We start from the raw sequence: 12,104 nt of genomic DNA on the forward strand, positions 1-12,104 counted from the left end.
ACCAGTTCACCACTGCCCTGCAACTTTTGCCACTCCTGCTATTTTCTGTAGGCGAAGAGACCTCTCCTCCTACCACCAGGTGTCTCTCCTTCCTCTCAGCTGTTTTTCCTAGCTGTACAGTACTAACTTCCATGCACTAAAGCTTTATGCACCTTCTCCCCTCCCACCACCAGGTGTCTCTCTTTCCTCACAGCTGTTTTTCTAGCCCAGTTTTTATCTCCACCAGTCCTAGTTGTACTAATTTACACGCACTAAAGCCAGATGGTGAATTTGCATGCAAGCGCCACCTAGTGTTAGTCTGTGGGGGTTTCTAACTGCATGAAATAGGCCCTAGCTGAGGGGAGTAAGGTGGCACAGGGACGTAACAATAGACCCTGCAAAGGATTGCAGCTGCAGGGGGGCCCAGAAGCCACAGGGGCCACATCCTAAGAGACTGACAACTAAGGGCAAGGAGAGAAAAAGCTGTCTGCTCTCTGCACAATTTGTACTAATGACTGCATCTGCTCAGCCACTGATGAGGAATCATACAAAGTTTTGTAGACAAGGATTTGTAGACAGTCTCTATTCAGTGTTCAGTAGGGTGGGTGTGTACAGCTCTGCTCTACCCCCAGCCTCTCTATCCCTCCCCAAGTGCTGTGTCCTGTAGTGATGCTGGAGGAGTCTGAGCACGAAGAGAAAAAGCTTTCTATTTTCTGCACAATTGTTCTAATGACTGCATCTGCTCAGCCACTGATAAGGAATCATACAAAGATTTGTAGACAGTGCCTATTCGGTGTGCAGCAGGCTCTTCTGTACAGCGCCCAGCGCTTAACCTCTCTACCCCTACCCAAGTGCCCTGTACTGTAGTGATGGGCCCCATCCAAAGTTTTGCGGGGGGGGGGGGGGGGGGGGGGGGCAGTGATTTCTAGTTAAACCTCTGAGTGGAGTCTGGAGTAGGAAGAGTCACTTCATTTACTTAACCTGCATAAAACAACGAAGCAAGATGTAAGCACCATCTCTGTAACATTTTAAGTTTTTTTATAGATTTTTTTTTACATTTTGCAGGGCTTTCAAAGGACATTTTTGGAGCTGGGAGGTAACTGCTGTAGATATGTGACCAGAGCTCTATGCACTTAATGCTAACAAAGTTTATAATGTATAGATTAACATGTAACTATGCAAAGGTAACTATGACCCACATTATTTTTCTAACAATTGAAAGAATCTGAACCTCATTTCTATGTTTGAAAAAAAAAAATTCCATGATTTTACCTCTATTGAGAAGCAAGCTAATTCTCTGTCCGATGATCACTTTACCTGCACTTACAACTCCGTGTGTTTTCTGACACTGCACTTGTATGCCACCGGTAATAAAGTTTGCTGAAAAGTTGTTTTTATGTATCACTATTTTTTTTTTTTTAACCTCCATTTGTTATATATTTGTGGTAACACAGTGGAAAATACTGGACCCAGTGGCAATAGACAGCCCACCAAGTGTGAACCCTATAGTGAGAGGGTTGTGGCGGCTGCCATATTGCAGTGGTCGGTGTCCTGTTCATTTTCATCTTTAGCCATCAGTAAAAATCCTCAAGATGTCGCTGATTTTCCTCTTGTGCTTCCAAATGATTTCCCAGACGCCAGCTGTGCATTCTCCTGCGGCGAGAGTGCGCATGCAGCGATCGCAAGTGTGGAGAGAGAGAGAGAAGGATGGCGCATGCAGCTATACAGCTTCCAGGGGAAAGTTGTTTATAACATATTTCCTCCACTATTGGAGGAGATTACGGGCCCAGGGAGCCTCTGGGAAGGAAACAGACACCTCTTTTCCCACATCCCCACTATTGTATGGTCTTGGTTTCCAGTGTTTTTGTTGCCTGGGGTACGCCCAGTGCAATGTTGGAGTCTGGCAGTTTCATTAGCTTCTGAGTCACTTGGTGAGACTTTGATTTCTCTTTTTACTGACATATTCCCAGGATTAGCCTTGATATGCAAACTATAGGGTGGGGCATTTATATGGATACACCTTAATAAAATGGGAATGGTTGGGGATATTACTTCCTGTTTGTGGCACATTAGTATATGTGAGGGGGGAAACGTTTCAAGATGGATGGTGACCATGGCAGCCATTTTGAAGTGGGCCATTTTGAATCCAACTTTTGTTTTTCAATAGGAAGAGGGTCATGTGACACATCAAACTTATTGGGAATTTCACAAGAAAAACAATATGGTGCACCACCACAGTATGGGTGTCAGGTACAAGCATTCCTAGATGAACAGTTTCCTGGAAAGTGGATTGGTCGTCTTGGGCCAGTTGAATGGCTCCCAAGGTCTCCCGATCTGATCCCCTTAGACTTTTATCTTTGGGGACATCTGAAGGCAATTGTCTATGCTGTGAAGATACGAGATGTGCAGCACCTGAAACTACGGATACTGGAAGCCTGTGCTGGCATTTCTCCTGTGGTGTTGCTATCAATGAGTGAGGAGTGGGAGAAGAGGGTACGGATACTGGAAGCCTGTGCTGGCATTTCTCCTGCGATGTTGCTATCAGTGTGTGAGGAGTGGGAGAAGAGGGTACAGATACTGGAAGCCTGTGCTGGCATTTCTCCTGCGGTGTTGCTATCAGTGTGTGAAGAGTGGGAGGAGAGGGTACGGATACTGGAAGCCTGTGCTGGCATTTCTCCTGCGGTGTTGCTATCAGTGTGTGAGGAGTGGGAGAAGAGGGTACGGATACTGGAAGCCTGTGCTAGCATTTCTCCTGCGGTGTTGCTATCAGTGTGTGAGGAGTGGGAGAAGAGGGTACAGATACTGGAAGCCTGTGCTGGCATTTCTCCTGCGGTGTTGCTATCAATGAGTGAGGAGTGGGAGAAGAGGGTACGGATACTGGAAGCCTGTGCTGGCATTTCTAGTGCGGTGTTGCTATCAGTGTGTGAAGAGTGGGAGAAGAGGGTACGGATACTGGAAGCCTGTGCTAGCATTTCTCCTGTGGTGTTGCTATCAGTGTGTGAGGAGTGGGAGAAGAGGGTACGGATACTGGAAGCCTGTGCTAGCATTTCTCCTGTGGTGTTGCTATCAGTGTGTAAGGAGTGGGAGAAGAGGGTACGGATACTGGAAGCCTGTGCTAGCATTTCTCCTGCAGTGCTGCTATCAGTGTGTGAAGAGTGGGAGAAGAGGGTACGGATACTGGAAGCCTGTGCTGGCATTTCTCCTGCAGTGCTGCTATCAGTGTGTGAAGAGTGGGAGGAGAGGGTACGGATACTGGAAGTCTGTGCTGGCATTTCTCCTGTGGTGTTGCTATCAGTGTGTGAGGAGTGGGAGAAGAGGGTACGGATACTGGAAGCCTGTGATAGCATTTCTCCTGCAGTGCTGCTATCAGTGTGGGAGAAGAGGGTACGGATACTGGAAGCCTGTGCTGGCATTTCTCCTGCGGTGTTGCTATCAGTGTGTGAAGAGTGGGAGAAGAGGGTACGGATACTGGAAGCCTGTGCTGGCATTTCTCCTGCAGTGTTGCTATCAGTGTGTGAAGAGTGGGAGGAGAGGGTTGCATTGACAAGCCAACACAATGGATAGCACATTGAAGTAAATAACTTATGAAAGAATAAAGGTACGATAAAACCAAGCACACCATTGTTTTTCTTGTGAAATTCCCAATAAGTTTGATGTCACATGACCTTATTCCTATTGAAAAAAACAAGTTGTATTCAAAATAGCCGACTTCAAAATGGCCGCCATGGTCACCACCCATCTTGAAAAGTTTTCCCCCTCACATATCAGCAGGACAGCCAGGTAACTGGCATTGTTTAACAGGTAATAAATATGTCGGCCTCCAAATCCCTCTCACAACAACAGCTGTGCGTCGGGTACCACAACTTGAGCATTTGCTGAATTGTCTCATCCATTTCCAAGGCTACATATGAACGTTGTTCTGATTTTTGGCAATTGTGGGACGTTTCTCAGCTCTGGTCAGGTGACACCCGGGTTTGAGGTTAATCGGGATATTTGGGGCTGTATAATAACAACCTTTATATTCTGATGACATCATCTGGCTGTTCATAGACGAGACAAATGGATTCTTCCCAGTAGGAAATATGCAGCCAGAAACCGGTTCATTACTGGACATGTGGTTGTAATTTGGGGAGAGAGGATGGAAAATGTCACTGGTGTAGAATATGTACTGAGATGCTGTTTATTTTACCAGCATAAAGCAGAGCTGAGCTGAAAATAAACATATGAGATAATCAATTGTAATGTGCAGCTACAGCCTATGGAATCTTACTCTGGTCTCATGTTCCTATTTTCAATTTAAAGGGTTCAATTTTAGCTCTGAGGTCTGTAAAGCCGCCATGTCAGTGTGACGTACAACCTGTTTCATTCAGCTCCAAACAGAAAGAAATAATGAACATTAAAACTTTTCAGCTATCAGCAGTGTTTGCTCACCCAGATAAAACTAATTTGCTTCTGTTTATTCTTCCAGGGAGCACAGCTGTATGTGACTTGCTGCCTTTATTTGCATACAGATAACAATGTTCTCTAGTAAATCTTTGAATGCAGAAAGGGGGTAGAGGCAAGTTCTACGTGGAACTGGTATTATATGTACCCATGTTTATCTCATTATGTCACTGTCAGTTCAGGTAAGCCTTAAAGAGGCTTGTGACACCCCCCCCCCCCCCCCCCCCCGCAAAAAAAGCTAAAAAAAAAAATAGGGCCCCAAAATGTATGTAACCCCCCTTTTTTTTCTAAAATCGTTCCCCAATGTCCCACTTGTTTCTTTTTACCTGGTCTGGGTGCCTTTGCCTAACTGCAGGAACTGGGCAGTACTAGCGGATTTGTTTTTTTGTTTGTTTTTTGTTATTGCTTAAGTAACATGCAAATAATGGAAAGCTTCCTATTTCAAATAAGATAAAGACACTATTTTTCCTCCCTACTGCCACGGCTTTAAAAGTAAGTAATTGAGTCCCCCCTCTGTTTGAAAAGTTTACACAGTGATGTAAGCCTGCTGTCTAGGTGATGTTTGCAGTGGGAGGGACCATAAGCTGTGGCAGTAGGGAGGGAAAATTAACACTAAAGCTGCGTACTCGCTACCAGACGGTTTCTTCAACGTCCCCTTGGCGACGGTCGTCAGCGACGCCTCTTCCTGTCGGCGGGTGCACAACGCGATGGTACATGCCGGGAGTGAACGAGACTTCAAGCGATTGCGGTACTTTGTGTGGGAGTTGTTGGGGATCTTAGAGATCCAATCCGCTGTTATTGCGACGCATTGCTAAGCGACGTCGTGTGGTTGTGCACCTGAACCCAAGTCACGATATCGCGGAAACGACCGATCGGCGCTCAAAATATCATCGGTCGGTGGGAAAATCGCGACATGGGTGCTTGGCTTAAAATGGGCTGAAGATAAAAAAAAAAAAAGAAAAAAGGACTGATCCCGAAAACTGAATAAGTAAATTTCTAGAAGCAATTATATTAATTAGTGTAAGTTGCAGTGGGCATAAATAATATTTGCAGTTTGTTGCTTAGAAATGAAGGCGCACACATACACTGCACACAGCCCAAAAAATACATCAAATCACTGCTTCCTAAAAATACTGGTAAACTCAATCAAATGTAACATCTTTTTTCCCCATTACATAGAAAGCTGAGTAGCTTCCACCTGTGGTCATTTTGATTACTTTACCATAAAAACAATCTATTCTTGAAGCATCCAAGTGCTTTGTAGTGCAACTGAAAGCAAACAACGAATTAGGGGCGGCAAGGCAATGATTCTTGATCCATTTCAGGGCTGGAAGGAACCCACTAGAGCACCTTTTTGAGCCTTTAGGGAGCGCATTAAAGCACTAGCGATTTCCCTAAACGCTCTGCTAATGTAATAATAAATGTAACAAATTTCACAGTAGCGATTGTGATTAGCAAAATCACAATCGCAGGACGTGCAGCACTTTTGGAGCGTTTGCAGTAATTTAAAATCACACACAAATTGCTGTGTGTAGCGATTCATGAGCGATTTGCCAGCGCTTCAATATTTTACATTAGAGTGCAAACTATAAAAAAAAAATAATGAATTGAAAGGACTAATTAAACACCCTGACATTCAATTAAGATCGCCAGGGTGGATGCGCAGCAGTATTTTTTTTTTTTTTATCCCAATCATGTAGCTAGCCTAGCGCTAGCTACATGATGCCCCCCCTCCCTGCGCTATCCCTCCCACCCCTCTGATCGCGATCGCCGCCGGCGCACTCGCCCATAAGGAAATCCCGTTCTGAACGGGATTTCCTTGAGGGCTTCCCCCGTCGCCATGGCGACGATCGCAATGACGTCATCAACATTGCGACTTCATCCGGAGTTCCGATCCACTCCGCAGCGCTGCCTGGCACTGATTGGCCAGGCTGCGCGCGGGGGTGGGCCCTCTATCGCGGTGGGTAGTGGCAATCAGAGTAGACACTTAGCAAGCAAAGTGCTTGCTGCATGTTTGAAAAAAAAAATTAAGAAAATCGGCCCAGCAGGGCCTGACCGGCGCCCTCCGGCGGTAATGGACGAGCTGAGCTCATCAATACCGCCAAGGAGGTTAAAATCGCTCATCGCAAATCGCTATCACAAGCACTGGCAAAAAGCTTACACTTTGAAAAAAAATCGCTATCAAAATTGCTGGAAAACGCTCATGAAATTGCTTACAAACGCTAAGTTAAAAACGCGTGATTGCGCTAGCGATTTGTAGTGGGTTCCAGGTCTTAGAGATATTCTTTTTCTCTCTTTCGTCGGAACTTTGGCTATTTTATTCTTCATTTGGCTATTATAAGATGCATTGAGTAAAATACAGCTGGAATAATATATATTTGTGCGCTTATAAAAGAACTACATAAAAAAGCAAATGTTTTGTTGTACAAGTTTATATATTTATTATAAAAAAAATCCAAAATTTTTATTTAAAAAAAAATCATTTTAGTGCTGGACAAAAATAAATAAATCAAATACACGAATCCTGTAAATACCTCCACCCTTTTACAATTGTTTTCTTAAAAACAAAAATGTTTTAGTAGCATCTTAAATTACATCCAAAACCCCAAATTGAAACGTACCAAATAAGGGTTCCATATTTGAGAATGTAGATAAATAACAGGTACAGTAGCAGATCCCAGCTGGGTACAGAGCCTGTCGCTGTACAGCATAAAAGGCCACAATTGTCACTGATTCTTGTTCCGTCATAATTCCAGGTGAGTATTTGCAGCTTTAAGGACCCCAAAGTGATCCCTCTCTGGCATCAGGCTGGCCGCTCACACACACAGTTCTTAAATATATAATCAGCCAAATAAACACAATTTACCCATAGCCGGAGGGGGGAGGGGGTACCCATTTTTAGGGATGATGAGCTTTCAGAATGCAGAACTTAAATTTCAAAAACAGCAGATCGGGGGAAAGGAGGGTGCTAACTCACCCTTGACTCCGCCTCTGTGCACTCCCCTCCATCGTGCATTCCAGCTCTCCCTATTGCCTCCTTTACAGCTGGAAGGAGAAAGTAGCTGGGGAGCTGGAAGGAGAAAGTAGCTGGGGAGCTGGAAGGAGACTGTAGCTGGGTAGCTGGAAGGAGAAAGTAGCTGGGCAGCTGGAAGGAGAAAGTAGCTGGGCAGCTGGAAGGAGAGGAGAGCTGGAAGGAGAAACTATCTGGGTAGCTGGAAGGAGAGGGGAGCTGGAAGGAGAAAGTAGCTGGGGAGCTGGAAGGAGAGGGGAGCTGGAAGGAGAAAGTAGCTAGGGAGCTGGAAGGAGAAAGTAGCTGGGGAGCTGGAAGGAGAGGGGAGCTGGAAGGAGAAAGTAGCTGGGTAGCTGGAAAGAGAGGGGAGCTGGAAGGAGAAAGTAGCTGGGGAGCTGGAAGGAGAGGAGAGCTGGAAGGAGAAAGTAGCTGGGTAGCTGGAAAGAGAGGGGAGCTGGAAGGAGAAAGTAGCTGGGTAGCTGGAAAGAGAGGGGAGCTGGAAGGAGAGGAGAGCTGGAAGGAGAAAGTAGCTGGGGAGCTGGAAGGAGAGGAGAGCTGGAAGGAGAAAGTAGCTGGGGAGCTGGAAGGAGAGGGGAGCTGGAAGGAGAAAGTAGCTGGGGAGCTGGAAGGAGAGGGGAGCTGGAAGGAGAAAGTAGCTGGGAAGCTGGAAGGAGAGGGGAGCTGGAAGGAGAAAGTAGCTGGGTAGCTGAAAGGAGAGGAGAGCTGTAGGGAGAAAGTAGCTGGGGAGCTGGAACGCACCATGGAGGGCAAGGTATGGAGGCGGCATCAAGGTTGGGTTAACCCCCCCCCCCCCCCCCGCAGTCCACTGTGCTTGACATTTAAGTTCTGTTCCAAATCATTCAGAACAGCGTTCTGATTTGGAATGCTCATCCCTACCCAATATACAGCATTTCCCAACATCTGTGTGGTGGGAGAAGTACCCAATATCCATAATTTCCCCATGGATGCATGTCAAGAGCAGTAACCAATAAACAACTTCCCCATGGACGTGTGTCAGAAGCAGTACCCAATAATAATTTTCCCCGCAGACACGTTTCCAGAGCAATACCCAATAAACAATTTCCCTGCGGACTTGTGTCAGGAGCGGTACTCAAACAATTTCCCCGCAGACACGTTTCCGGAGCAGTACCCAATAAACAATTTCCCTGCGGAGACGTGTCAGGAGCGGTACCCAATAAACAGTTTCCCTATGGAAGCATGTCAGGAGCAGTACCCAATAGACAATTTCCCCACGGACGCGTCAGGAGCAGTACCCAATAAAAAATTTCCCCACGGAAGCATGTCAGGAGCGGTACCCAATAAACAATTTTCCCACGGAAGCATGTCAGGAGCAGTACCCAATAAAAAATTTCCCCACGGAAGCATGTCAGGAGCTGTACCCAATAAACAATTTCCCCACGGCCGCATGGCAGGAGCTGTACCCAATTAAAAATTTCCCCACGGACGCATGTCAGGAACAGTACCCAATAAAAAATTTCCCCACGGAAGCATGTCAGGAGTGGTACCCAATAAACAATTTCCCCACGGAAGCATGTCAGGAGCAGTACCCAATAAAAAATTTCCCCACGGAAGCATGTCAGGAGCGGTACCCAATAAACAATTTCCCCACGGCCGCATGGCAGGAGCTGTACCCAATAAACAATTTCCCCACGGACGCATGTCAGGAGCAGTACCCAATAAACAATTTCCCCACGGCCGCATGGCAGGAGCTGTACCCAATAAACAATTTCCCTGTGGACACGTGTCCAGTGAGTGTAACTTAGAAGAATATGAGGAAGGCCATCATGGTTTCTAGACTGCTAGTAAATTTTGCAGATCTGACAGATGAAATCCAAGCGATGTGTAACGTGGTTTGTCCACGGCTGTACGTGGAATGCTAAACTTTGTGCTTCAGGTTCAGTCACGTCCTGATGAATAGTTTGCGGTCACTGCGGCGCTTGGTTCACAACTCTTCTGTGTTCTTGTAGAATTTCCTCTTCACCCACGAATGGCCTGTTCAAAAGAAACGACGACTGTGAAAATTGGGTCCAGGAACAAATATTTTATTCTTTTGGGGTTTATCAGGCCCCGGACCCACATGAGATTTCAGCAGCGCTTTGCTAATAAAAGTAAATGCAGGTGAACCCACACCAGTGAGTGCCGTTTGGCAAAATGGCAATTGCATTATGATTGCGCTCCAATGCAAAGATAGGAGTGCTTTTTAAACCTTACCGTTCCTACCTAGTTATTTTAATGCGCGTGTCAAGCTCATAGGAAGGTTAAAATGTACATGAGATGGCGGCACCGTCCTCCGCCTCCTGGACTGTCTGTAAGGACTCCCGTAAGTTTGGCCAGTTGGGGCTTATTGCGCATGCGCGGCCCGGACGTATGCTTGTCCCCCATTGCACTCCTGTGGCTGAGAGCGTTCTGCACCTGCGTAGTCCTACTGTGCAGGCGCAGAATGCTCCCAACCACCGGATCGCAACAGGGGACAGCACACAGCCGCACTGTGCATGCGCCAACTGGCCAAACTTACGGGAGTCCTTACAGAGGATCCAGAAGGTGTAGGATGGCAACGGGGGACGGATAAGGCTGGAGGAAGCTCCAGGTATGTATACGTTTTTTTCTATTGCGCCATCTCAGCTACACTTCAAATTCAAAAAAGTCCCAAGTTTACTTTAAAGTGAACCTCCGGACTAAAAATCGACTCAGCAGCACTGAAAAAGCTTGGTGTTTCTTTAACAGTTTCACAGCATCAGAACTTTGTTTCTCTTATACAAGCCTCATTTTCAGCTGCACAGAAGAAAACTGCCCGGGCAGTTTTCCCCTTATGCTGTGCAAAGCATGATGGGATTTCTGATGATGTTGTTCTCGTTCTGCTGTTTTGGTGCAATGTTTTTTTTTTTTAATTTTGAATTTGACATTTGAAGCCTAGAGTGTGCAGCTGGGAGGGATAATCAGGACACAGGGCAGTTGGAACTGTGTCTCCTGCTCCTTGTCACCTCCTTTCAACCAAAAAGATGGCTGCCCCCATGACAAAGATGGCAGCTCCCATGAATCACAAACATTTGCCTGTTCTTTTAAAACAGGGTGGGTAAAAGATTATATTACCTATCTATTCTAATTAACATAACTAATGTAACTTAATAACAGTATGTTTGTTTAGGCTGAAGTTTCCCTTTAATAACAGACTTGGATGAACTATCACTGCGACAAATATCGAGAAGAGCTCGAGTTACCCACCTGTAACCTCTGGCTGCACGTCACTCCGGCGTATCCAGGGCGGCAGGAGCATACGCTGGGCGCCGTACACCGACCGCCATATAAACACTTGTAATTACACACGGCTGAAATAATAAAGGAAAAAAACAAACCAACATTATTTTCATTACATTTAAATGTCTGTGAAAGCCACGATCGGGCCGTAGCGCCCTCAGACGCGAAGGAATACTCACGGTTCTGGCACTGAGGCCCCTCCCACTCCGAGGGGCACTGGCACGTATTGGGGCCGATACATTCGCCCCCATTCTTGCACTTCTGCAGGCAGATTGCTGTGGGAATCAGAAAGAAATGGTGCCGTTGATTAGGGTAAATATACACGGGGAGACGAGATTGATAGGGAGTGGCGCAGACCGGCGAGAATGAGCGCAGCCCACTGTTCTAATGTTTTCTCTTCTAACAGCAGATAACTAAACGTTCTGCCTAATTACTAACCAAAATATCACAGAGACCGGAGAATTCCGATCGCCATTTACGAAGGAATGAAAGGACTACTATATGAATGGCATTATTCACAGCCACACAAGCGTAATAGAGAGAGCCTTCGCCAATTATCGTGTACGGACCATTTCCCAGATCTCAATGGTTCTGCATAAGGACAACTGAATCTTGAGATTAAAAGACTGATCAAAGTTTCATTTTCGTGGCCAAAAGTCACTCTTGGTAGAATTCAGAAAACTTCTATACAGAAGATTTTGTCTTTAAAAGGATACCCGAGGTGACATGTGACATGAGATAGACATGGGGTATGTACAGTGCCAAGCACACAAATAACTAGGCTGTGTTCCATTTTTTCTTTCTCTGCCTAAAAGAGTTAAATATCAGATATGTAAGTGACTGACTCAGTCCTGACTCAGACAGGAAGTGACTACAGTGTGACCCTCACTGATAAGAAATTCCAACTATAAAACACTTTCCTAGCAGAAAATGGCTTCTGAGAGCAAGAAAGAGATAAAAAAGGGGGAAATTCTTATCAGTGAGAGTCACCCTGTAGTCACTTACTGTCTGAGTCAGGACTGAGTCAGCCACTTACATACCTGATATTTAACTCTTTCAGCCAGAGAAAGAAAAAAAGGAACACAGCATAGTTAGTTGTGTGCTAGGCACTGTACATACACATGTCTCTCTCATCATGTCACATGTCACTTCGGGTATCCTTTAACCTCCTTTTTTTTCAGTTTCCAGGACCTTAAAGAGAGTCTGAAGCAAGATAAAAAATGGCTTTTTATCTTATATTCATATGTTTGCCCCTGCTAAACCGCCGCTATCCCGCGGCATAACGAGGGGTCTTTACCCCCCAAATCCCCGCTGCAAAATCCACAACCAACTTGGTCGTAGATTTTGCTACCCCTGTGCGCTTCCGTGTGAGGCAGGACTATGAGCTGCAGCTCTG

At 45.8% G+C, this 12,104-nt stretch overlaps 1 protein-coding gene across 1 annotated transcript in view; it reads right to left on the minus strand.

Annotated features, from left to right (window-relative positions):
- Positions 1-8,259: 8,259 nt before the first annotated feature.
- The window catches only part of VWDE (von Willebrand factor D and EGF domains), a 168,497-nt gene continuing 164,652 nt past the window's right edge, over positions 8,260-12,104 (minus strand). The window contains exons 30-32 of the mRNA XM_068236783.1: positions 10,888-10,983; positions 10,676-10,779; positions 8,260-9,445 (exon numbers count right to left, since the gene is read on the minus strand). Coding sequence (XP_068092884.1) covers positions 9,431-9,445; positions 10,676-10,779; positions 10,888-10,983 — 215 coding nt within the window. The 3' untranslated portion in view covers positions 8,260-9,430. The remainder of the gene's footprint in view (positions 9,446-10,675; positions 10,780-10,887; positions 10,984-12,104) is intronic.

Source organism: Hyperolius riggenbachi, chromosome 5 (assembly GCF_040937935.1).
Source record: "Hyperolius riggenbachi isolate aHypRig1 chromosome 5, aHypRig1.pri, whole genome shotgun sequence".
NCBI classification, from domain to species: Eukaryota; Metazoa; Chordata; class Amphibia; order Anura; family Hyperoliidae; genus Hyperolius; species Hyperolius riggenbachi.